The sequence below is a fragment of the Trichosurus vulpecula genome, chromosome 4 (genome assembly GCF_011100635.1).
Source record: "Trichosurus vulpecula isolate mTriVul1 chromosome 4, mTriVul1.pri, whole genome shotgun sequence".
NCBI classification, from domain to species: Eukaryota; Metazoa; Chordata; class Mammalia; order Diprotodontia; family Phalangeridae; genus Trichosurus; species Trichosurus vulpecula.
This window is the reverse complement of record NC_050576.1, coordinates 132,303,652-132,330,759: the sequence shown is the minus strand read 5'-3', so window position 1 is coordinate 132,330,759 and position 27,108 is coordinate 132,303,652. Positions and strand designations below refer to the sequence as shown.

General features: G+C 42.6%; 1 protein-coding gene across 2 annotated transcripts in view; it reads left to right on the top strand.

Moving 5' to 3' along the window:
• The first annotated feature begins 2,602 nt into the window (after positions 1 to 2,602).
• Positions 2,603 to 27,108, top strand: part of ITPKB (inositol-trisphosphate 3-kinase B) — a 163,940-nt gene continuing 139,434 nt past the window's right edge. The window contains exons 1-2 of one of the 2 annotated variants that reach the window (XM_036756128.1): positions 2,603 to 2,913; positions 4,733 to 6,996. In XM_036756128.1, the coding sequence (XP_036612023.1) occupies positions 4,948 to 6,996 (2,049 nt within the window). In that variant the 5' untranslated portion in view covers positions 2,603 to 2,913; positions 4,733 to 4,947. The remainder of the gene's footprint in view (positions 2,914 to 4,732; positions 6,997 to 27,108) is intronic. The other variant, XM_036756127.1, reaches the window with a different exon arrangement.

The following is a 27,108-nucleotide window of genomic DNA, read 5'->3' as shown; positions in this document are numbered from 1 at the left end:
GTTGAGGAATATTAGCCCTAGAAGAGAGAGCTAGGTGGTGAAGTGGCTAGAGTGCCAGGCCTCAAGTCAGGAAGACTCATCTTCCCCAGTTCAAATCTGGTCTCTGACTCTTACTAGATGTTTGATGGTGGGCAAGTCACTTAACCCTGTTTGCCTCAGTTTCCTTATCTGTAATGTGAGCTGGAGAAGGAGATGGCAAGGTATCTTCGCCAAGAAAACCCCAAATGGGTTCACAAAAAGTCAGACATGACTGAAAAATGACCAAAACAGTAGCCCTAGAAAGAAACCACTGTATAAAAACGGTTTCACCAGAGTACTATGCCTGATGGCAGTGTACTGAGACAAGTGGTCTCAGTGGGCTATCAGGTGTTAAAAGAGTGCTTCAACAGCTGAAGGGAGACCGCTCTGTTTAAACGATTAAGGCTGATCGTTAGTCCCCATCTAAAAGCTCATAGAGTCTGGGTCACTCCCTCGCTTTGCCTTTAGAAGTACAGAAGTGGTTATTTCTGTCCAGAGTTGTGTGTCAGCTTGGGATGGGAGCAGTCCTGGTGAGGAAAATAGGAGAACAACACTCTACAAGAGGGACAGAAAGCTTTGTAATGTAGAAGCCAGACCAGCAAAAATATGATGGGAGCTGTGCCGACTTTACATGCTGTCACCAATTGTTAAGCACTGATGTAGATTTTCTTGGATCCCCTCTGTGGTAGACCCCAGTAAAGGAACATCACCTGGGGCTTTAGTTTCTGTGGTCAAGGCTAGAGTCATGAATTACGGGAATTATTTGATGTTTTAGGAAACCGCAGGGTGCCTTCCTAGGGAATGAGGGGAATAAACCTGGGCATAGTTAAGTGGCATTGTGAATAGAGCTCTTTCAGTTAAGAAGAACTGAATTCAAATTCTGTGTTTGAAATTTACTAGCCTTACTTGTTGTGACCCTGGGCAAGTCATGTTACCTTTCTCAGCCTCAGTTTCCTCATCTGTAAAATGCAGATAATAATAGCTGTAGCACTTACCTCACAGGATTATTGTATCAAGTGAGCTTCGCAAACTTTTAAATACTATATCCACGTGCTCTTGTTATAATTTTTATGATTGCGGTCACAATACCAACATTGTTAATGTCTCTTAGATCAGTCTGCCTCTTCTATCCAGGCATTACTGTGTGGTTATTTGCAATGAGATTTCTGGGGTTGGACTTGGTGGAAAGGGTCAGGATGTCTGATTTCTATACCACGGCACTAGGGGGTGAGATTAGAGTTAGGGACATTTTTGCTCTCCTCCGGGCTTCCAGCAATGCAGTTCGATAGGCAAATGACTGAAAGTCTTCTGGCCTAGTCTGGCTGACCCAAAGGAAATATTGCAGTTGAAAAATAGCCACAATGAAAAAGGGATCATGAGTTTCTGAGGGATGTGTTGGCCAGTTCTGACCTCTTGGCTTCAGACTTTGCACAAGGCTGTTCCAGACTGGGAAGGTTGCTTTGCTCACTAAGTTAAATGGGATTGTTACATAAACAAGCAAGGCATTGGTTTGGTGCATACAAAGTCAAAATTTCCATCTGAATTTTAGTTAATAGGAATGTTAAGGCCTCTTGAGCCTCAGGATTTATGAAACTCCAGGTTTTTGCAGCTGTGTTTTCCCTATGTCTACCAAATGCTGTAGTTAAAGTCTTAAGGAATTATGCAAAACACAGTTGTACAGCTAGAGTTTAATCAGTTTAAAATCTCCCATCCAGCAGTATTTCTTTCTGGTTCTTCCTTTTCTTGCTTTTTTCTGGTGGGAGCAAGGAGAAAGGACTGGCAAAATATCGTTTTGAGGAGAGACAGGAGACAGAGGAAGGGGAATCTGAGACCTTGCTAGGACTAAGTTCGTAAGTTATGCTTTTTCTCAAAATAAACATAAGGAAATTAAATGCAAAAAAATAGCTAATGTGGCATTTGCCACATGCACATTTATGTATAGAGAAATGCACTCAAAAGTGTGCATTTATTTATACACATAACAATTACACTGCATGTACGAGACAGGTCACAGCCTCCTCAGCCCTCAGAAATACTACACCCTATAGGCACTGTGCATTTCCTGATGTGTATTTAAAAAAAAAAATACAACTCTGCAATGTCAAGCCTGAAACATACACTGCATATGTGTATTTCTGTACCCGCCCTCGGACTCTTTACGTAGGATTTTAGCTTAGTACAAATGCCAAGAAAGGGCTCCGGGATCTACTTTGTTCCAAAAGTTCACACAATCCTTGCTGTTCTAAAATTTAAAATATTTTCACAAAGTTAAGAGTCAAGCCTCTATCAGTGGTGGAAAATGGATCGTATATCTTTAACCCGCAGAGGTTGAAAGGGTTTTGTTTTTTTTTTTTTGGTTAGCTAACAATGGAAACTTTTTTTTTAAGTGTTTCCCTCCTGGTCCTGCCAAGCAATAGAAAAAAAAAAAAAAAAAAGAAAAGAAAAGAAACTTGTTCCGCTGAGTTCAACCCCAGACAGGCTCACAACTTCCTTCCTGCTTTCCTCCCCCTTGGTCCCCCCGCCTTACTCCCTCCTCCCTCCCCAACCTTTTTTTTTTTTAATCGCACATTGAACAAACACATCCAAGTGACTGCCAAGCTGAAACTGACAAGGGGTTATCTCTACTTCGGAGAAAGGGGCTCGGGGCTCTCCAGGAGAGGCAGCCTCCCCTACAGTTCCTGCTCACTTTGCACAGCACTCGGGAGGCTTCTTTCTCTGTGTCCCCCTCGCCCTCCCCCCCCCTTTTTTTTGGTGTGTCTCTCAGATCTTGATCTGGATGAGGAAACGGTTTTTGGGAGCATTTTCTCTTTGAAAAACCATCTCCACCCTGTGGGGTTTACCGTCCTAGAGGTGATGTAGTCTGAAGAGGACCAAGCAGTCTAAGAAATATCCCAGGTAAGGGCTGGAGACTTAAATCTCTCTTTTCTTGTCTCTTCCCGTGGTTCCTTCCCTGCGCAGCCCAAACTGCCCCCTAAGTGAATCTGGGTGTTTCAGGTGGTGGGGGAAGGGGCCTGGAGGAGGGATCATTCAGTTTTGGAGGGTAGAATATTTGCAAGAGAAGCGGGTGGTGGGGAGCCCTCTTCTAGGGCTCAAGTTTCAGTGTGTTCTTCGGCTTGCCTTCCGGGCTGCTCAGTCCCCAGTCCTCTTTCTCTCTGGCTGCAGGGAGAGAGAGCCCTTGGGTTTCCCCCTTGCATGGGCTGGCGCCAGCGACTGGGGACACCCCGGTTGCTCCGGGGAGAGGCGGTGCAGGATTTGCAAATCAGGCAACCCGGGATGCAAGCTGGGAACTGGAACCGGCACCTCCACTGCCACCTCCTCCTGTTAGCACTGAGTTCATGCACTAGTTGGCAGGGAAGGTTTGCTGAGGTTCAGGTCCAAGGGGGCTTGAGAAATTTCTCAGAGCCCCCCTGTTGTAATCAGGAGGAAGGTACCACGACTGTCAAAGCCCAGACTCCGCCTTGGTGTTATTGCATCCGTGAATGGGGAGTTTCACTAAAGTGGGACACCCGCGCTCTGGTGCACCACAGAGACAGCCTCCTCCTCCTCCTTCCTCTGGGTGCACCGGGACGGAGATCCACACATACCAACGCACACACGTGCACACCTCTCCGCGGGAGTGGGAGGCAAAACAGTGAAGTCTAGCGAGGGGGTAGCCAAGGAGTCAGTGCCCCGGGCCTCGCGTTCTAGCACACTCAAAAAATTTACGGGTTCAGTCAAAGGAAGCGAGGTCTGTACAAAGAGGTGCATGTAGAAACACACGAAAAGTTTGTGTGTATGTGTGTGTTTATTTTGGACCCCAATCCTGACGGAGGAGGGACAATTCTTTTAGGTGGGATGAGGGTGTTATGTGGCCGGGGTTATGTGATAGGAGGCCCCGGTTCAAGATACCGTGACACTGTAGGCATGAGAAGACAGCTGAGGAAACCCACTGAGACAGATTCATTGGAAAATCAAATTGACACCAGAACCGCACCAAGGCCCTTATTTAGAAGCCCAGAGCACAAAAAGAAACTCAGAGGATAGATGTCCAATCCAATTTTCCAGGATGCCTGGACGGGATTGGGGATTGGATCTGGAAGGAGAGAGTATGAAAAATCTAGGGACTAGTGCAGCATGGTAGTAGTGAAATCGAACTAATCAAATAACCAAATAGATGCCTCCTGAGTGTAAAGCATGCCATACTAACAAGAACGTATGGGTCAGACTGCTATAGCATGTATAGGATACGTGTACATAAGACCCAGAAGGGAGAGCACCCAGCACCTTAGGAGTGAAAATATACTCAAATGACACATACCAAACACAAGCCTAGTAGGTCTGGAGAGGAATTAGAATTTGTGCTCGGAAGAGACCTCAAATACCATCAGAGTTTGGGGAATGCAAACAAAAAGAACATTTCCCCCCATTCCCACCCGCATCCCTCCCCCCCCTTTTTTTCTGGTCACATACTTTAAAAGATAACGATGGGAAGCGTCCTCGTGTCCTCACAAGGCCAACCACAGGATCTCTCTAGATGATACTTGCATGCTGCCCCCTCCCCCCATTCCTCTACAGGTGTAGATGATCTGAACTTCCCCTGGGCTCTGCCGTCAGGTTAGAGCTGGGTCCTCTTGTCTCCTCCAGACTTTCCCCCTTACCCTTGTCTCTTCCCCTTGCCCACTTTCTCTCTTCTTCTCCCTCCCTGGGGTCCTAACTTTTCTCTCTGCCTCCACAGCGGATCGGGTTGTTTATGGAGCTTTGGGCTGCGGCCAAGCCCGCTGCCCTGCCCCCATCCTGTTGCCGAGGCAATGGTGCCCCGGCTCCGCGGAGGACAGCAGCCGCCGGGCCTCGGGGGCTGACCCTGGAGGAGAAGGAGGAGGAGGGGACAACAGTAGCGGAGTCAGAGCTGGAGCAGCAGCAGGGCTTGGAAGCGCGGCCGGACCCAGTACTATGGCTGTGTATTGCTATGCGCTGAACAGCCTGGTGATGATGAATAGTAGCAATAATGCGGAGAGCGGCAGCGGTGGCTGCAGCAGCAGCAGCAGCAAGGCGCCCCCGCCCCCTGGGAGCCCCGGGCTGCCGGTGCCCGTGCTGAGTCCGGGCAGCAGCGTCTTCAGCCCGGGGAGAGGCACCTCCTTCCTCTTTCCACCAGCCGATCGGCTGTCGCCGGACGAGCCCCGGAGCCGCGGGAGTTGGCGGGGCGGCGGCAGCAGCAGCAGCAGTTGTAGCAGCAACAGTAGCGGCAGCGGCGGCAGCAGACGGAGGTTGAACAGTAGTAGCAGCAGCGTGGGCAGCCCGAGTTGGGCACCGCGTCTGGGAGGGGAGGGGCAGCAGGTGGTGTCCCCGGGCAGCCTCTCCCCAACTGGGCCGGAGGAGGCCAAGAAGAAGCTGAGGATCTTGGAGTGGGAGCTGCAGAACGTGCAGGTGAATCAGAAAGTGGGCATGTTCGAGGCGCACATCCAGGCGCAGACCTCCGCCAGAGAAGCGTCCCGGAGTCCCCGGCTGGGCAGGGCCCGTTCGCCCTCCCCTTGTCCGTCCCGCAGCAGCAGCCAGCCCCCCGGCAGGGTCCTCACAGAGTACACCCGTATCGAGGAGAGGAGGACAAAATCCTGGGGAGAGCAACGCTTGGAGACCCCAGTGGAGATGGGGAGCAAGGAGGGCCAGTCCCGAGAAACTAGAGGATCCGCTTTCCCCCTGGATACAGAGAGGAGGGAGCTTACCCTCAGGGCGTCGGGTCGGGCTGCTCCAATGGAGCCTGGGAACTGGAGCCTGACACGTGGGGCAGAGGGTTCCCCATCTGGGGTGGAGATGGAGAAAGGGTCCCCTGTAGAGCAGGCCTGTGGCTCATTCACGACTAAGGAGGTCCATAAGGGAGGCCATCCTTTCCCTGGAGCGCAGGGCTGCGAGACCCTTGTAGGCTCTGGAGGAGCAAAGCTCTCTAGAGAAGCCGGCTCAGCCGGGGCTAAAGAAGTAGAAAGGAGGGGCTCCACAGGCAGGGAGCCCCCATATGAGATTCTCTCCCAGGAGACCTCTGCTTGGATAGAGAGAGGTTTTGCCTCTTCTGGTGTCCAGGAGAACCAAACGCACAGAGAAGGGGGAGCCAGGTGTTGGGGGACACCTGCGGCTCAAGAGAAGGGCAAGATCGGTGTCTCGAAGGCTCTTGAGAAACTGGAGAAAGGAAATCTGCCTGGCCGAGTGCAGGGATCCTTGGCTTCTGTGGAGAGTGAGAGCAGGACCACCCCGTCTTTGGATATGCAAAGCTCTGAGGCCAGGGGTTGCACCCGGGCATCCAGAGAGCGGAGCGCGGCAGCACCAGTGGATCCCCGAAAGAAGGGGTCCCTGGTAGCTTTAATGCAGAAGCCAGACTCTGAGCAAGGGGAGAAAACAGGGACCAAATCTTTTGGAATTTCAGGCAGGGCTGTGCATCTGGAGAAGGTGGAGGTGGAGTTGGAGCTGGAGTCCAGAATTCTTCATGACTACAGGCAAGACACTTTGCCTTGCAGGGATCAAATAGAAAAGGAGGAAGGTTATCAGTGTTCTCCCAAGAACAGTTTTGGTGTGCAGATCAAAAGCTTGGTGACTTGGCCTGGCCCAATGGAAGAGGCTGGCACAACCTGGACAGACCCTGGTCGAGTGGTACAATCAGATGGAACTTCAGAGAGGAAGCGGCAACAGGAACAGCAAGAGAATGGTCAGGGTAAAGAGCTGACCCCTGAATCTGAGAGGAAGCCTTCCCTAAGGGAGGCTTGTTGTCCCAGCAACATCCCAGCAGTCATTATCACAGATATGGGTGCCTTGGAGGATGGGGGCTTAGAGGAAGCTCAGGGAAGCCCTCGAGGGATCATGCCTTTGAGAAAGCTGTCTTCCTCCTCTGCCTCTTCCACTGGTTTCTCCTCATCCTATGATGATTCAGAGGAGGACATTTCCAGTGATCCAGAGCGCTCTTTGGATCCGAACTCAGCTTTCCTTCATACCCTGGATCAGCAGAAACCTAGAGTGGTAAGTTTTAATGGGAATGATTTTCCAGTGGTCTGAATTTCTTGAAGCCCAAGGCTGCCCTCCTACCCTATTTTCATTTCGTGTGTATCAAACTGATGAAGTTTTTGGGTGAGTTTTCCTGGTAGTCATTACTAGTATTACTTTCAAGTTTTGTTTCCTGGAGTGTCCCAGAGAGAATCTTCTGGGTCTAATATACCCTTACATAGATACATAGCTAAAAAACTGCTGTTGTCATTTGTGTGCAAATATGTATATATAAAGCATATTGTATATATAATGTACAGGATATATATGCATAGTTGCATGAAAATATATGTGTATTTATACACATATGTTTGCATTGATAAACATTGTTTTTACATACATATATTTGCATTATATTTTATATGCATAATGCATGTTATGCATAATATGCATTACACATTCATATTATATGCATTGCACATATGTGCTCACAGTGCATACATGTATGTCATGTGTGTGTATACATGCACACGCATATATATATCTGAACTGTGTATGGGTCATGACATTTTTCCTAGGAAAGCATGCTATTCATGAGCTGTCACTGCAGACAAACTGATTTATCCTCAAAGAGAGAGTCAGGGTGCGTTAAAGGTAAATTTTGCCTGATTAGGCAGAACATCATCTGAAATCTGTGCTTCATTTAGGTGGAAAGAAACTTAGGAGCATTTGATTCTCTTAGTTTGGCTTCTGCTGATAAGATACATAAGAGAAGCAAATGATGCTGATACTAAGGCAGGGCCTGTAAAAACCTAGGAAATGTATTCTGAACTAATCCAAATTGGGTATATGGCCCCTCTTAAGTTTTCCTTTTGTAAATGGAACCCATCTTAGTGATTTTTGACTAAACACCCTTCCCTATCAGCAGGGCAGGAGGCTATGGAGCAGTTTGAGCCAGTGAAAATCATGGTGTGAGTGAAGCAGGAGGCTCATTTTTTGCATTAAGGCTCATTTTTCATTAACTAGAGAGCCTGTATTATGCTTCTTTGCCTGGAGTAAGACACATAGAGAGGCTGCTGTCCAGGAGTAGAGATGGCTTTCAGTCCACTGGTGTTACTTTAAGATAATTTTTCACATTTGTGTCTTTTGATTCATTTCCCAGACATCTTACGCTGGCGGTGTCACTGGACGTACGTTTTGTTTTTATGGCATGGTTAATCTCAGCCCTACCCTGCTTTCACTCTTGGTAATAGCAAAATGTCTTGCAGAAGACGTAAGAGTGCAAGTTAGTACTTCAGAGAACATCTGGACTTTCTCTTAGCTCTTCCAAAGAGTGTGAGGAGGTTTATGGCTGGATCTGATAGTTTAGTAAGGGGCTACGGCCTTTCTTTGGGGTGTAGGATGAGAATAGAATGATTTGAATCTTTCAGTGCCCTGTTCAGGTTTGCAGACCTATAAGCTTTCATTCTGAAAGCCCAGTATTATTCAATTTAACTAGTACCTTTTAACTGAGTCTCTGGGAGCTCTGTATTTCTCTCTTCCACCTCACTGCAACACTCTAGATGGATAACTATGGCCTTCTCTGCTCCTCACCTTCTACCTGAGAAAAATCACAGACTAGAACTTTCACAGATCAGGCATTTGTCCTCACAGAATTCGTGTTTCTGTTTGCAGTGTGGAGGCAAATATATATATGCAAAATTTCACCCTGAATCAGACTGGCATTCTGTGGAAAGAAAAGGGCCCAAGTCGCACCTGCAGTTGGTGCTTTTCATGCCAGCCTTGCAGGAAGGTTGCTACACCTGAATGGGAGGAGGTGAAGAGCAGTGGAAAATGCTTCTCACCAAAGGTGTGGTCCAGATTTCTGTCTTCCACCAGGCAATTAGAGACTTAGTAAACAGGAGGCTGGCCTCCTCTTCCTTTCTCAAGGTTTATTATCAAGCTGTTCAGCTGCCTGACATTGCTTTAAGTTGTTGTGCCTATCCTCTGTCTCTTCTGTGAGGGTGCTTTTAGAAGCTTCAACTGGCTGGAGTTTTGAATGCACCTTGTATACTCTGAAGACATGTTTTTCAAAATTGGTAACTTATTTATGTCTTTTTAAACATCAGAATCATTTCCCAAGATAACACCCTCATCGAATCTTCCCTTTTAACAAAGCCACATTTTTGCCAATGATAGCATTTATATAGTACTTAAAAAAGAGATTTGAAAAATACTTCATACATATTATTTCATTTGATCTTTACAGTGACTCTGGGAAGTAGGTGTAATTATTGCCCCCACTTCACAGATGAGGAAACTGAGGCACAGGGAGGTTAAAGGGTCATGCAATTAAAGCAGGTTTTCCTAACTTTAAGTCTACCGTGTCAACTAGCTGCCTAACCAACCTCGTCTGATGATATGTACAATATTCTCTGCCATAAGGGGCAAGATAGGTTTCTTCCTTTTTTCTTTGGGACCAAGATTGGCCATTGTAAGAGATGTCAGGAGTCAGGGTGAAGAGATCCTCGAATGCAATAGGTTCAACTATTTTAAAAAAATTGTCCAGATAATTTTAGAAAATTATCCAGTAAAAATTAATTAAAAAATTAATCCAGTGGATTAAAAAATAATCCAGGATAGATTTAAAAATCTATCCAGTGAGTAGAAAACTGAGGAACCCCAGAATATTTAAGTGGCTTGCTCAGATCAGCAAACTGGACCAAGAGTAGGAATCAGGCCTGTCTTGCTGTCTGTGATTCTTACACAATCTTGATCTCCACCTCTGAACATGTTTTGAGATGTTTGTAGTGTTTAGACACCCACAGGATTGAAAGAGAAAGAAGCTTCCCCCCTTGCCCCTCACCCTGGGCTCCACTTAAATTGAGTCATGTGAGATAGATGTATTTTTTCTTTGGGGGGGTGGTGGGAGGGAACCAGCTGGAAATTATGGAATCTTAGGGACATCAGAGACTTTGGTTGTGTTCTTGTACAATAAGCTAAGGTTTTTTTCATTGACTACAGGTTATTATCTTGAAACTTGTCTATATGACACCAAAGATCTGATCATTTCAGCTCCATGTCCATGCATATTGATTTGCATGCTACCAAGCAACTGGGTTGACTGCATTTTTGATGGAGGTTCCTATGTCATGTAGATATTTCTATATCATATAGCATATCATGGTCCACGAGAGATCTTAAGTCCCCCTTATGCCTTTATCCTACTCACACTTCTGGTGTGTGCTGCTGTTATTTTTGTATTACAACTTCCCTCCCTACTCCTCAGAATCAACCCCCACCCCCAAAGAAGTTAACAGATTCCTTTCATAGGTGATGCTGGAAAGGAAAAGCTTGGACACTGAGGACTGAAACCTTACACAGGGCTCCTTTTTCAAAGGTATTTGTTGGAGAGCTGTGTCTAAGCCTATTTTGAAAGTTAGAGATTAACTTAAAGCTGTATTTATAATTGGAAACTTTCCTTAATTTAATTCAACAAATATGACCAAGTATGTACTATATATTCAGAACACTTTGCTAAGTACTGTGAGATACAAAGTTTAGATAAGACATAGTCGCTTCGTTTATGAAGCCATCCATCAGCATAGTACAAAATAAAACATAAATTCAAATCAGTTAGTCACCCAGTATTTATTAAGCACCTACTATGTGGCAGGCACTATGCTAGCTATTGGGACTATAGATAGAAAAATGAAGAAAATCCTTTCTCTTAAGGAGCTTATTCTGCTAATAACCACTATATAATATTATATAATAAGTGTGTTAGTTACAAAGCAAAGTATTAGAAAGGATCTGAGGTGGAAGATTATTAAAACCAGGGAGCTCAGGTAAGCATCGTGGATGTGTTATTTGAATTGGGCTTCCAAGAATGACTAAGAGGAATTTAGCAGGGAAATTCACAAGGGGAGGAGGATGTAACAGGAATAGGGAGATCGATGCTATGGAGACAGGTAGGAGAGACAGGGCATGGCTGTGGGGCTGTGGGGTTGGGGAAGGGAGCATTGGTAAGGAATGGGAAAGGAGTCCAGTTTGGCAAGAGCATAGCTGTTGTTGTTGTTGTTCATCCTTCATTGTCAAAGAGGACCATGACATCAGGAAGATGATGCCATGACTTGCAAGCGAATTGGATGTAAGTGATGGAGGGCTGTGCAAGGTCACCAGCCTCACTTTGTCCTCCAGAGCCATCTGGGTCTAGTGGCCAGGTACAGATCAGGACGACTGGAGATGGCCCCCTGCAAGAGCGTAGAATATGTTAATGGCATAACAAGTGATATGTAAGGTGATACCATATTGTGAAGGACCTTGAGAGAAAGGTATATGAGGGTCAACTTTACTTGGCAAGATTAAGAACTCTTGAAGAATTGTGAGCAGAAGAATGGTTCTCAGAGCAATATACGGAGAATGAATTGAATGAAGAGAGTGGAGTTGGGAAGATCTGTTAGGAGACTATTGCCAGAGTTGAGGTGGGTGGTAATGAGGGCCTATTTTAGGGTAGTTGCAGTGGGAATAGAGAGAAGATAAGCATGAAAGATTGGGAGGGGACTGAATCAACAGGTCTCATTAACTTCGAGGACCCATAGATAACCTTGAGGTTACAAATCTGGGAAAATGAAGGGATAGCAGTGCTACAGACAGGAATGCTAAAGCCAAAAGGAGGAGCAGGTTTGGATGTGAAGATACTCCCAGGTTTTTGACATGTTAAATTCGAGGAGCTTGGGAACTGAAAAGAAAAATGGGGCTGGGGTCCTTCTGAGAATTATAGCACATGATGTAGAACTAGCATTAAAATGTGACTCCCAAATATTGTAACACTTTATATTTTAAAGGAGTGATACTCCTTTCTTATTTCTTCAAAAAATATATCTTTTGGATAAATTAACAAGTAGTCTTCACAAAAAGGTCATGGCTGAGACAGCTAATAGTGCTGGGCTCCAACTTAGGAAAACCCAATTTCAAATCTGGCCTCATACACTTAGATATGTGACCTTGAGCAATTAACTTAACCTTTGTTTGCCTCAGTTTCCTCAATTGTAAAATGGGAATAGTAATAGTACCTACCTCCCAGGGTTGTTGTGAGGATCAAATGAGATGGTATTTGTAAAATATTTGGTGCATATTGGGTGCCATAGAAATGCTGGCTTCTTCTCCTCCCCTTCTCCTACTTCTTCTCCTTTTCCTTCTCCTCCTCCTCCTTCTCCTCCTCCTCCTTCTCCTCCTCCTCCTTCTTCTCCTCCTCCTCCTCCTTCTTCACCTCCTCCTCCTCCTTCTTCTTCTCTTCCTCCTCCTCCTCTTTCTCCTCCTCCTCTTCCTTTCTTCTTCTTCTTCTTCTTCTTCTTCTTCTTCTTCTTCTTCTTCTTCTTCTTCTTCTTCTTCTTCTTCTTCTTCTTCTTCTTCTTCTTCTTCTTCTTCTTCTTCTTTCTTCTTCCTCTTCTTCTAGAATGTAGGTTGGTTGGAGAGGGGGCATAAGGAAGGGAATTTTAGTTTCTATCTGTTTTGTGAAAGCCTTAATGATTCTACCACAAACACATAGATTTTCCTGGTTGTTTTTTTTGGAGGGATGTGGTAGAGGGAGGTATTCTCCAGGCTCCTCTCTTTGGTCTGAGTAAGTCCAAACATTGTAGAAGACATTCATCTATCCGGTAGAGGGTTGATTTAAATGACCTCTAAGATCTCTGTAGCTCTAAGAGTTTATGAAACTTTCTTAACTTGAGAAATATCTTCTGGGAGCTTATTTGTAGCTCTTGAATTTGAAATAGGTAGATAGATTGTCATGACTTTTGTTAGTGCATACTTGTCCAATTTTAGGTAAGATTGGCTCTGTCTAGTTGTTGGAGAGTTTATATTCATAGGCTTCTCAATACCATTGCTTTGCCATATTGCATCTTGACAGGTTTCAACCTGGTCACCTAAAATATTTTTTTAAGTATTTAGTGGTATGGGCTTTGTTGCTTTGAGGAACAGAATTGTATTGTAGACAAACAGCTGTTGATTCAGAGTAACTCAGATTTTTTAATCCCAGGACTGAAATACTTTGATTATTATAGATACTTATTCAATGCACATCTGCTAAGTGCCTACTATGTGCCAGGTACTATTAGGTGCTGGGGACTGCATAGACAAAAAATGAAATAGTCCCTGCCCTCAAGAAGCTTATATTCTACTAGGGAAATACAAAGGATGTGCACAACTAAATGAATATAAAGCATATTATCGAGTACTTTCAAGAGAGAGAGTGGTCAAAATTGGTGGGGAGGGAGTCAACCAAAGAGGTGTTCTGGGAGCTAGGGATTCTATAAGGTAGAGGTGAGGACTGTATTACAGACATGGGGGATCCCTAGTGTAGATAAGAGGAAATCTCGCTTCTTGGGAATATAGAGATTTGAATGGAAGATGGGATCTTAGGTCTTTTAAGTTTTATGTTTTCACTTTCCTCATTCTGAATTCCAAGGCATCCTTTGCTTCATGCAATGAATTTTTTTTTTAAAAAAAGGATACGAATTGGAACAGTGATTTCATAGTATAGAGAATTCTCAGGTGAGGAAAGTTCCTCTACTAATGCAAGATGGTACTTTCTCTATAACTTGCAAGTTTGGAAAGTTATCTAGAGCACTAGGAAATTAAAGGGATTGTTGAGGGTCTTACAGCTAGTGTGCATCAGAGGCAGACTTCAATCTAGTATATCCTGACTTGAAGGCTAGCTGTCTAACCACTAGACCACTATTCTTCTTGTTTGAAAAAAGTTGTAATTGAAATAGAATTTTTGCAAAGTGAATTTTAATTTTTATAAGCTTGCTTTTTGAAGATACTCTTCCCCCAAGTGAAGAACCTTTTTTTTCCCTCTCATTCTGTGCAGATTTTTGTGTTACGGGTTTTCTTAAAATAGGGACACTTGTGGTCCAGGTACATGTCAGGTTCTCTACTGATGTGACCTAAAAAAAAGCCATCCTTGAGGCTCTATTTGCAATATGTGGCTGGAGAGTAATTAAGACTGAAACCCCAGACTGGAACCCTTGTGGTCATAATTTTCCACACATCTGATCAACGCTCTTTGTTTGCATTATGTTGTGCTAGGTGATCCGGATATCTGAATTAGGAAAATCTCCTGTCCCAGCCATACTGCTATGTGGTTGGGTGGTGCCAATAGACTTGCCTTCACATTGAGGCTGGACTGATTGATTTTTCTAATAATCATACTGCTTTGCTATGGCAAAGAGTGCTGGATTTTGGATTGCTGGAATTTGAATTCAAAACCCCCCTCTGACAGTTGCATGCCCTACAGCAAGTCACTTAACCCCTATGAATCTTAAGATATCCTCCTCTTTAAAATGGGTACCTGTTGTACCTACCTCCCAGGGTTACTGTAAGGCTCAAATGAAATAAACTATGTAAAATGCTTTGTCAACCTGTAAACCTGCTCTGTAAATGTCAGCTGCCGTGTTTCTGTAATACACAAGGACAAAACTTAGATCACACACCACATTATCCATCGCCATTCTTTGTATTTGTAGCCCCACTGCCTGGCACATAGTAGGTGCTCAATAAATACTGATTCATTGATTGACTGATTACCAGGCTTCCCTCGATTTCTTCATCTTGCCGGGATAGGCAGAGACTTACTAGGAAGTAGATGAGGTTAAACTCTGGCTATTAAAATGCTTTTGTCTACTCAGTTGAAAGACATCACAGAGTCTTTCAGTATTAGTAGGCAATTAAACTCTGGTGTTTTCCACGTTAAAAATTTTTTTTTCCTCTGAATTTTGTACAAGGCTAGCATACAATACAGTTCACAGAATGTACATTTTACTTCTTCTTTTAGTTAAAAATACATACAAACCTTTAAAAATACATACAAACCTTCAAACCAAACTACTGATAAATTATTCAGCATTAGATTGGAAGATCCTTGCAGGGAGGGGCTGGAAATTATCCCCCTTTGTCTCTTTATAGCCCTGATCCTGGTGTGGTGCCCACAGCAGGTGCTTTATAAATATTTGTGGAATGGACTACTGAATGAAGAAAATGATTTCAGTTAAATTATGTACTTAATAAAACAAATTCCTCTCTCTATGAAGCATAAAAAAGAAGGAATACTGACTACTCTCCTCTAATGTAGAGACTCTTCAAACATATCAGAGATTTCAGAAATTTATAACATTGCTTTTGAGGGAAATATAGTGTAGTCAAGAAGGCAGAAGTTTCAAAACAGGTCTTTTCCTTCTTTCTTGTGTTTTTTCACTAAAGCTGTTGCCGGGTATTGAGCGGGTACAGATGGCCCATTTCTATTGCATTTAAGGTTTTCAGAGTATTTTCCCCCTAACAGCTTTAGGAGGCCGTAGAGAGGGCTGAAATAATCATTATCCCCATTTTCCAGGTGAGGGAATTGCAGAGAAGGGGAGTACCCCCTGACCAGTAAAGGGCAAATGTCTCCTGATTTTTTTGAAAGGGAAGAGAATGGAGTGTGCAAGGAATAGGCCAGTGAGCTTGACTTGGATTCTTGCTGGAGTTCTAGGACTTACTATCAAAGGGATAGATTGTGAACATCCTTAAAAAATAGGCAGCAGTGATCACAAAAAGCCAATATAACTCCAAGAACAGGTTATGCCAGACTAATAATTCCTTTTTTAAAAAACAAGTTTACCAAGTGATAGAGCACAGGAATATTTTGAATATTGTTTACCTACATTTTATTGTTTTAAAAAAATAAGCTTTATTGAAGACTTTTTTTTTGACATCACAGTTATTTCTGGGTATACTCTGCACCCTGCCCCTGAACAACAAAAAAATTAACCAAAACAAACTGACACAGTGACAGTGTCTAAAGGCAGCATTGTGCGCCTGTACTAATGAACATGATGCTGCTGCTGCTGCTGCTGCTAGCTAACATTTATATAGTGCCTACTACGTGCCAGGCACTGCACTAAGTACTTTACAATGATTATGTTATTTGATCCTCACAGCAACCCAAGGAGGTAGGTGCTCTTACTGTCCCCATTTTACAGATGAGTAAACTGAGGCAGACAGACGTTAAATGACTTGCCCAGGGTCATAGCTAGTACTTCCCTACATCTCTGTTGAAAGGAGGGAGGTAGTTTTCATCTCTTCTTATTCAGGGCCAGGTTGGACTGATCATTACAATTTGGTGACTCAGTGTCAGTGTTCTTTTCTTTTATGTGACTGTCTTTATCGAGGCCATTATTCTTCTGATTCTGCTTACTTTACCCAGAATCAGTTCATTCACGTCTTCCCATTTGTCTCTGAATTTCTGACATTCTTATGGTACAATAATATCCCATTATATTTGTATACAATGATTGGTTCAACCATTCCCCAGCTGATGGGTACCTACTTAACATTTTTTTAATGCTAGCACAAAAAGTGTTCCTCTGCATCTTCTGGTGTATATGGGTCCCTTCTTTTTTATTTTCCTTTCTTGGGGTGATATGCTCCCAGGAGTGCAGTCTCTGTTGCAAAGGCAATGGCACAGTGAATACTAGAAATGAAAAATCAAAACGAAACAGTCCCCACTATCAAGGAGTTTACGTTCTAATGGAAGAGAAGTGCATATAGATAAAGAGGTATGTACAAAAGACATACAGAGATGATATAAGACTTAAGAATTCTCATCAATGAAATGTTCAACCATGATTCCAGAAGATTGTTGAAGAACTTTGCCAGCCTTGTGATGGAGAGTTGGGCTTATATGCAGAATGAGAAATACATTTTTGGATGTGGCCAATATGGGAATGTGTTTTGCTGGACTGTTTATATGATATAAAATTTATATATTCCTTTCTTTTTTTCTTGCTTTTTTCCCCCAGGGGTGAGGATGATAAACTTAGATATAAAAAATAAAGACTTGATAATCCAACAAAATTTATCTTAAAAAAACAAAAGAGAAACTGAACACCATATAATATTAATGCCTGAGGATGGCTCTGAAAAAAAGATAAGAGCTTCTATTGCCAAGGTATATTGTATATATTGTATATACATTGTATATACTGTCAGACACACTGTAGTCAATCAGCCAGCCAACAAGCATTTATTCCCCAATTACCTCCTGGGTTAGACCAGTTCACAATTGTATCAGCAGTGTCTTTTTTCCCAAAGCCTCTTCAAAATGGAATATTTTTGTTTTTTATCATCTTTGTCAAGTTGAAGGCTCTGAGGCAAAACCTCAGAATTGTTTTAATTTGAGTTTCTCCTATTAATGATTTTGAAAAATCTTTCATAGGTTATTGATAGCTTGTAATTCTTTGGAGTACTTAGACTTCATATCCTTGCACCATTACCTATTGGGAAATGTCTCTTGGCCTTATATATTTGTCTCAATTCCAAATGTGTGCTTGTGTGTGTGTGTGTGTGTGTGTGTGTGTGTGTATGTACATATATAGTATTCAGACTTTCTCCTCAAGAGAATTTTTCTTCTTACTCTAGCTAATTAATTTTGTTTTTGGAAGAGCTTTTAATTTTATGTTGTCAAAATTAATTGTTTTCTCTTTTCTGATGGACCTTTTGTTGGTTAAGAATTCTCCATAGCTGTTTAAGGTACCTTTCCTATTCTCCTCTGATTTTTAAAAGTAAGTTAACCTTTTCTACTTAGGTTATCTATCCATCCGGGACTTTCTGCAATACTGTGGATTTACCTAGATTTTAGGAAACTAATTGGCAAAGTCTCTAAGTTATTCTTTGTATGTAATGGAGACATTTAGGTTAGACGATAGTGCAGTTGGGTGGATTCGAATAGCCAAATGTAAAGAATTGTCATTAATGGCTTGTTTTCAGCTTGGAAGGATGTCATAATTGGAGTGACAGTTGCTGAATTTGTGCTTGGCCCTGTGCTGTTTAACATTTTTATCGGTGGTTTGGTAAAGATATATAAGGCATGCTTATCCAATCTGTTGATGACTTGAGGCTGGGAGATATTGACACAGTAAATGAGACAGGATTTTAAAAGAGTACAACAAACAAAAACACTGGGATAAATTTAATGAGATCAAATCTAAGAGAGAGATCTGTAAAATCTTATTCTTTACTTGAAAAAATCAGCTCCTTTGATACAGAAAGGGGAGAATGATTGGATAGTAATTTATCTGGTGGTCTGTGACAGCATAGGCATCGACAATGCAATGTAGCAAATAAAAAGGCTCCTTGGTGCTCAGGACCAGGAAGGTGGTCCCACTGCTGTGCCCTGTTCCAGCCTGAGCAGACCTAGAATACTGGCTTTAGTTCTGTAACCCCTATTTTAGGGAGAGCGGTAAATGAGGAAGGCAACCAAGAAGCATTTGGAAATCGTGTCAGATTAGGAAGGATCATTTGAAGGAATGTTTAACCCAGAGAAGACAAGACTCGGGAGCACATGAGAGTTTTCTTCAAGAATCTGAAGAACTGGGATGTAGAAGGGGCATTAAATTTGTCCTGCTTGGCCTCAGAGGGCAGAACTAGCTGCAAAAGGGGAAAGCTGGCAAAGACTTGTAAAGTTAGACTTGATATAAGCGAAATAGCTTTGGAACTGTCCAAATATGGAGTGGGCTGCTTCAGTTGGTGTAGGTTTCCCCTTATTGGATGTCTTTAAGCAAAGATGGAATGGTTACTGGGATATATTGTAGAAGGGATTTTCTTTCCAGTTTGGTTTGAACTTGATGGATCTTGAGGTCTTTGCCAACTTAGAAATTCTGTGCTACTGTGACTTGTTCAACTTCATGCATATACAAAGTGCTGGAACCCATATTCAAAACTAGTTTCCTGTGTTCCATGTCTACTAATGTTTTTAATGGAATACCCTGTCTATAGGTTGCTTGGAATCCTAACTGTACTATCGTCTAGCCTAAATCTCTCCATCTTGTATGTAGAACTTAGAGACTTTGCCAAATGCTTTCCCAAAGAAAAGGTATACGGAGGGTGGATTGGAATGGAGAAATACTTGAGGCAGAGAGGACCAATGAAGAGGTCATTGCAATGATCCAGATGAAAGATGGCGAGTCCCTGAAATAAAGTGATAGCTACATCAGTGAGGAGAAGAAGTCAGACGTGAGAGATATACAGAAGGTAGAAACAACAGGATTTGGCTACTGATTGAATATGTGGGGGGAGGGGAAGTGAGGAGTGGAGGATAATGCCAGGGTTAGGAATCACGGAAACGGGAATGAGGGGTGAGTCTTCAACAGAAACAGGGAAATTTCAAAGAGGGCATGAAGGGAAGGAAGATGATGAGTTCTGTTTTGGACATGTAGAGTTTGAAATATTTCAGGGCGTTGCTTGGAGTAATCCAAGAGATAATTAGTAATGTGGGACTAAAGCTCAGGGGAAAGACTGGGTATGGAGATATATGTTTGTGTGTATGTATATATACTTATATGTCTGTGAATACACACATGTATGTATGTATATATAATAAGTATGTATACATACATACATACATATATATATACACATAGGGAGAGAGAGAAAGAGAGAAAGAGAGAGAGAGAGCGAGAGAGAGAGAGAGAGAGAGAGAGAGAGAGAGAGAGAGAGAGAGAACCTGGGCCTGGAGATATACACATATGTATACACACATATTAATATGTATAGATTATATATAGATAGAACTAGATATTCATACATGCAAACACCTATGCACATTATATACACATGTACATATGCATATGTCTCTATCTATATGTTTATCTATCTTTCTAATCTCCAAGCCCAATCTCTCCCCTGAGCTTTTATTCATACTTCACCAATTACCTAGTAGATATTTTAATTTTGATGTTGGGAATTGTACACATATATACACACCATATGTATTATATGTATGTGTATGCATATGTACATAAGTATATATACACATATGTGCATATTTGTGTATCTGTAGATGAAGTTAAACCCATGGCAGCTGACGAGGTTACCAAGAGAGTATAGAGGGAGAAGGGAAGAGAGCCTAAGATGGAACCTTGGAGAACAGCCACAGTTAGGGGTTTGGCATGGATGGTGAACCAGCCAAAGAGATTGAGGAGTGGTCAGAGAGGTAGGAGGAGAACCGAGACAGAGAGTGGTGTCATGACAACTCAGAGAAGAGAGGGAGTATAAGAGGAGTTGGGTGGTCAACGTTTCAAATGCAGCAGAAAAGTCGAGAAGGAGGGGAACTGAGAAAAGACCATCAGATTTGGCCATAAAGATATAATTGGTGACTTTGGAAAGAGCAATATCAGTTGAGTGATGATGAGGTCAGAAGCTAGATCGCAAAGGATCTAAGTGCTAGAGTCAGGATTTGAACTTAGGTCCCATGGCTCTACGACCAGCACTCTCTCCACTGTACCCTATTGAATCCTTAAGCCTGTTTCACTGAGACTATGTGATACATGGGAAAGATGGATGATTTGGGAGTTAGAGGACCTGGAATAAAGTCTTCACTCTCTTGCTTACTTTTAGTGTGTGTGTGTGTGTGTGTGTGTGTGTGTGTGTGTGTGTGTGTGACCTTGGCCAAATCATTTAACCTCTGTGAGTTTCAAGCAGGAGTGTGTTGGAGCCAGCTCATACAGGCTTGTGAGAGCCAATTGTTAAATTTTCAGTGTGAACATTTATTTCTTGGAAAACAGCAAATACTACAAATCAGATCTTGATATACTGTTTTATTAATTGCCTAAACTTAAGAAAGTGATGGAAAAAATGTTAACAATTCAGATAAAACTTAAAAGTGTGCCCTGTGTACATTTTTCAGAGAGATGATTGTTGGACATTTAACAATACACCACTGAGTTTATTGGACCAGATGACCTTTGAGTTCCTTTCTGGCTTTAAATCTATGATCCTCAGCTATGGATAAAGCGAGGCCTTATCCTGCTGCCTGTCCATCATCTGATTGGAGCTTCTGTGTTTTGCCAGATATTATTTCTGAACTTTAAAATTCAGGGCACACACAGGGAGAAGAGTGGGGTCCCCCAATGGTACTGTTGATTTATTCGCCTGGGGAATGTATAGCCAGAGGAAGGCTGTGCAGAGAGGTAGTCCATGTTGTGGCAAGGATGCCCTACCTTGACTCACATATTCCCAGCCTTTTCCTGAGGAGGAACAACTTGGGGTCTACTTCATAGAGCTATCATCAGAAAAGTGCTTCTTCAACCCTAAGTCAATATCAGAAAGATGAGTTATAATAAAAACAAAATTATAAGAATTATAGAAAGGAGTTATAATAAAAGCAAAATTATAAAAACTATAAAAGATGAATTATAATAAAAGCAAAATAAAAATTATAAAAGCTAAGTTATAATAAATATAAATTATAAATTTATAAAAGATGAGTTATAATAAAAATAATGATATCTGCTTTTCTCAGGGTCTTTTGGCTCCCCCAAGGGGTGGGGTTCCCTGTAGGGTGCAAGTATCTGGCCCTGGAGAAAAAGAAGCTTTTCTAGTTATGTTTCCCTTCTTGTCAGAAATCCCACAAACTGTTAAGAGGGGGTTGTGGGGACAACAGGTGGCTTTTAGATGGAGCTTCCTAGTACAGTTTTGAGATCCACTAGTATGTCTTGCTGAAAAGCCTTTTTTTGGGGGGAGGTTGTTGTTGATTTAATCTTGTCCAACTCTCTGTGACCCCATTTTGGGGTTTTCTTGGCAAAGATACTGGGGTGGTCTGCCATTTCCTCCTCCAGCTCATTTTACAGATGAGGAAACTGAGGCAAACAGGGTGAAGTGACTCGTCCAGGGTCACACAGCTTTGAACGCAGGTCCTTCTGATTCCAGGGCTGGCACTCTAGCTACTGTGCCACCTAGCTGCCCAGAAGCCTTGCTTTAAGGAAATCCAATATGCAGAAATCTAAACTTAAAATAGTGATAACTTAGGTCTGGAGTTACATAATAAAAGGAATTAGAGGAAATATTAGAATTGTAGAATTTCTTTACATAGCTGGCATTTCTATACACATCTGTCTTATTTGACCTCAGTTACAGTGTTTGAGGCAGGTGTGATTATTCCTTGTCTCTTATAAATGAGGACAGTGAGTCTGAAAGAGTTTAACAGGCTTGGGTAATATGCCTAGTCAGTGTCTTCCTGATTCCCAAATTCAGCACTGCCCTCTGCCACTCTGCCCTCAAACTTAAAATCTGATTCATTTTTTATCAACATTTTGCTCATAGGAATCTTTCAAGGAATTGTATTTATTGCATAAAGAGAGCTATGTCTGTACTTAGGTTCCCACAGAGTGTGAGTAATTCATTTCTTGGGGATTAATTATCATAGGGTGGGTACTTTGGGAAGTCTGCTGGCTCTTCTCTAGAGCAAGTACGGTATAAATTATCTCTCAAGTACAAGAAATGACAATCTGGAGACCTGAGTCAATACTTCCTTTAAAATACTTTCTTTATGGTGTAGTAGAGGAAGCATTAGACCTGGAAGTTCACATAATCTTAGAAGTTTAGAGCTAGTAGGGATCTTAGAACCCTTTATCCAACTTTCTCATTTGAGTAAACTGAGGCACAGAATGTTTAAATAGCTAGTTCTGGCCAGTAAATGTCTGAGGCAGAATTTGAACCTAGGTCTTCCTGACTTCAAGGCCGGTGCCCTATGTATTATGCCAGGTTCACACTTCACAGCTGTAAAGTGTTGGATTGGAAGATCTCTGGTACTGCCTTCTAATTCCAATATTCATTCAACCAGCATGTTCTCTGTTTCTGTCTCATCTCTGTCTATCCCTCTCCTCTGCACCCCCACTCCCACCCTGCCTCACACACATTTTTGGGGAGAATCATTGGATATTAATGATGATTAGTAATACCTAGTCAAAAAACAATTTACCAGTGTCTGGGCACGTCTCTCAACAGCTCCATTTAGAATTACCTGTTAGAAAATATAAAATTCCCTTCTCTCTGGGCTTGCTTGCGTTTGGCTGATCACAACTTGATGGGAACCTAACAGACTTAACAAAAAGTAACTCTCCACCTCCACCCCCCTACCATTGGTCAATACTCCTTCCCTTCCTGGAATCTTTCCTTTTACTTTAGTCGTCAGTGAACTGTTAAATCTCATGATGTGCCCAAGCCAGGAAAGTAAAGAGATACAGATGTCAGGAGACTGTGCAGTCTGGAATTCACACGTAAGATTTCAGTTTGCTTCCTTCCCTAAGTAGGAAAAAGACTTCTCACTAAACCCAAGGGGTGTTATTTTTCAGCTGAAGAGGAACCTTACTGGAAAAGCCCTTGATTATCATGCTAATGTAGCATTTTACTTTTGTGGTGAGCGTTAGGACTGAAAGGGAAAATAGAATGATACAGCATCTCCAACACATGGAGCAAAATTATTTCCGCTGACCTGGTGACTAGGATTACAGCTTGCTGTTACTCAGAGATCAGCTTGTAAATAGGTATTAGTGAAATGCTGAAAACGCCCCATCCTTGGCCAAGAGCCCACGTTAAAGGGCAACCAGGTTTGCCAGCAACTCCCAAAGCTCTTTGAAAAAGATCTTAGTGAAGGTCCTGAAAACTGTTGGCTTTTTCAGCACCTGCTGCGAAGTCTTCATCTTCCCATCAGAGTTGCCACATCTTCTCCTATCTCTACCTCTCTCTGCATCACCCCTTCCCTCCCCTGAACCATTTTCATCAGGATGAATACACTTATTGTGCTGTTTTCCAAGAAGAAGCTGTAATACATTTTCTATTACAAGCTCATCATTTTTTTTTTCACATACTGCCCAGAGTAACCTGCCACAGGACGAAAGGGGATTTGCTTTCCTGGTGGCTGGCCATCCAGAAAGCTAAATCTGCAATCTCTTCTGGTATGCCGTGTGTTGGTGGGGCCTGCTCAATCACAGGGGATATGTTATTACACCCCCAGGCAGCCAACAACCAGCAAGCATTTTTTTTCCTCCAATTTTGCTGACATTCTTTCCAGGCTCAGTTGATGACTGAGTCTTAAAATATATAATTCAGCAGGATCTGACATTCATCTGCAGCCCTATCAGAACTGGGGCTTGTCTAATCCCTTGCCGTGCTCAAATGTGTAATGCCTTCTTTTAATAAGTTACAGATTTGAAGAGCAAATGCTAAGAGAAAAAATATTATGCCTCAACTCTATTATAAAGAGGCTAGATCTTAGTAGAGGGATGTCTCAGTCAGTATGGTATAGGATCCTTAATTTGTGCCTAGAGCAGCTGGAGTCTATTAGCTGGAAACCAAAAAGGCTTGTAAATGACAAAGAGACAAACAACTTAATCTGTTGTTAATGGAAAATGGGGAATCCAACAGTAGGTTGGCCTGAAGCTTAAGAATGACAAGTGAGACTTTAATGGGGAAAGCCAAACCAAGACCAGGATAGAAACTCTAGCTGCCATGTGTTGTTCTCAACAAAAGAAAAAAATATCATTACATGAACTGGGCAGTTTGGGAGGGCTAGAGCTCAATGAATCTTGGCCTCCAGGTCGCCATGGTGCTGGGTCACCATGGTGCTGAGCAGCAATTTCATAAAGGCATCTGATATTTTCCATGCAATCTTACCTCAAGCTGCAGAAGGGCCTCTCATTTTTCTAATTCATGAGGTTTCATATTTGACCATCATGCAGACTTGAAGTCCAGAGTCCTGGACATCAGCTCTAGGTGAGCTATGGACAGCAGTCTCTTAGCCTGTGCCAAGGTCTTGGGCTCCATTCCCTTGTCCTAACGTAAAGAGGATGAAATGAAGGAGAGAGATATTGGTTGGCTGTGGATGAAGTATTGTGCTGTGGTGAATGGAGTGCTGGACTTATTTAGAATCAAGGAGACCTAAGTACTCATTCTGATGTAGACACTATGTCAACAAGCATTTATTAAGTGTTTAATATGAACTAGGCTCTGTGCTAAGCATTGGGGATACAAAGGAAGGCAAAAATATAGGGAGGACAACATGGAAGTAGCCACATATGTTCCTAAAGTCTGGACACATAGGCAAAAATGCATATTTCCAAGAAATGGAATGAATGAAATTTTTATTTAAATGGAATATTAACAAATAACATCTTCAATATGATTTCCATCGTTTGTGATGCAAAAGTTGATGCACTTTGCAAGATTCACGTGAACTCGATGCAGTAACTCCACGTTGCTGTCAATGGCCTATGTGTCCAGACTTTAGGAACACTCTTTATGTCCATATATATAAGACAGGTAATTTCAGAGGAGATGGCACTGGAGGGGGCAGGGAAAGGTTTTCTGAAGCAGGTGGGATTTGAACTAAGTCCTGAAGGAAGCCAGGGAAGCCAGGAGGTAGAGATGAGGAAGGAGATACTTGCTGTTTAGTGATTCTGGGAAAATCTTTTGTTAGCCTCAGTTTTCTTTTCTATAAAATACGACTAATAAAACCCTTTTTAAAAATTCCCAGAGAGAGAATTTAGAGAATCAAGTGAAATAATGTATTTAAAATACTTTATAAACCTATAAAAATTAGATTTCTTTTGCTGATGGTGGGAGGTAGGGAGAAGGTACTAGCTGCCTAGAGGGAGCAAGAAAGGCTTCATGTTGAAGGTAAAGCTTGAGCTAAGCTTTGAAGAAAACCAGGAATTCTAAGATGTAAAAATGATGAGAGACTATGAGGGTGGTGCCATGAAGTGTTTAACCTTTTTTTAAGTCCTGGACTCCTTTGGCTACCTGGTGAAACCTCTATACCCCTTCTTGGGATAATTTTTTTAAATAATTGAATGAAATGATAAGTTTCAGTTAAAAGTTAGGGAAAAATTAAGTTATCATTTTTCCCCATTTGAGTTCATGGGCCCCCTGAAATTCATCCATGGACCCCAGATTAAGCACCTCTACTATAAAGGATGCTTACTTCACCAAGTCCCTCTTCCTATCTCTTTAGGAGACCTGCAGCCCTAGAATCTAAAATCCTAAAATTAAGCCCTATAATCCATGAGTGGTTCCTCAACATCATACATGTTGACCTCTGTGCATCATTCTTTCTTCCATTACTGAAGACTGGGAACAGAGCACCTCATGGGCTACTCACCAACAGAGTTCTTTGCCTCCCCTCTCCTTACTGCTAGCTATGATGGGCTCCTTGAGAGGGGAATAGGTTATCTTGTCCAGCAAGATATTTGGGCAAAACCTTTCTTGCCTTGTTTATCTTCACTGTGTGTGTGTGTGTGTGTGTGTGTGTGTATGTGAGAGAGAGAGAGAGAGAGAGAGAGAGAGAGAGAGAGAGAGAGAGGAAGACAGACAAGGGGACATAGAGATGAGAGAGGAGGAAAAGAGGGCAAAAAGGAAGGAAGGGAGGGAGGTAGGAAGGTAGGAAGGAAGAAAGAGAGGAAAGAAGGAAGGAAGAAAGGAAGGAAGAAAAGGAGGAAGGGAAGGAGGAAGGAAGGAAGGAAGAAAAGGAGGAAGGGAGGGAGGAAAGGAAAGGAGGAAGGAAGGGAGGAAGTAGGGAGGGATTCTGAGAGGCAGAGGTGAAGAGGGAATGAACTCTAGGCATGTGGGACAGGAAGAGGATTGTCCCATGGGAGGAGCAGTAAAAGCTAGTTTGGCTGCATGATAGAGTTCATGAAAGGGAATACTAAGTGTAGGTTGGAGCCAGGTCATAAAGGGCCTTAAATGCCAGAAAAGTTTATATTTGATCTTAGAGGCAATAGGGAGTCACAGGAGTTTATTGATCAGAGTAGTGTTGTGGCAGAATCTGCACTTTAGGACTATCACTGTCAGCTCTGTGGAGAATGGATTGGAGTTGGAAAAGATGTGATGCAGGGAGACCAGGTAGGAGGCTATTGCTGTGGTTCAGGAAACTGCTTTTGAGAGAACAGCTTTCTAAACCTTTAATGCCTATAGGCACATGAGCTGTTATTTTAATGATGCTAATTTCCATAGCTGCAGCACCAATATTCCTTATAAAATGAGGCCTCTAGAACTTGTGAGGTTTTCTCCCATAGCTTATATTTTGCTGCTGTTGTTTCGAGGAAGCCTCAAAGCTTGAGATGCAGGCCATGAGCAGGAAGTGCTTTGTTCTTTTTTCCTGATTTGGAAAATTAGGAAAATTTCATTCTCCTTGCCCACTTTTGAATGTGTATAGACTGGCCAGAACCCTTCTGTCACCTTTCTCTCTTCTCTTCTCCTCTTTCTTGGTTTCCTTCCTCTTTTCTTCCCATTTTCCTTTTCATTCAGCATTTCCTTCCTCAAATTCCTTCCATTCCTTTTCCTATTCCCCACCCCGCT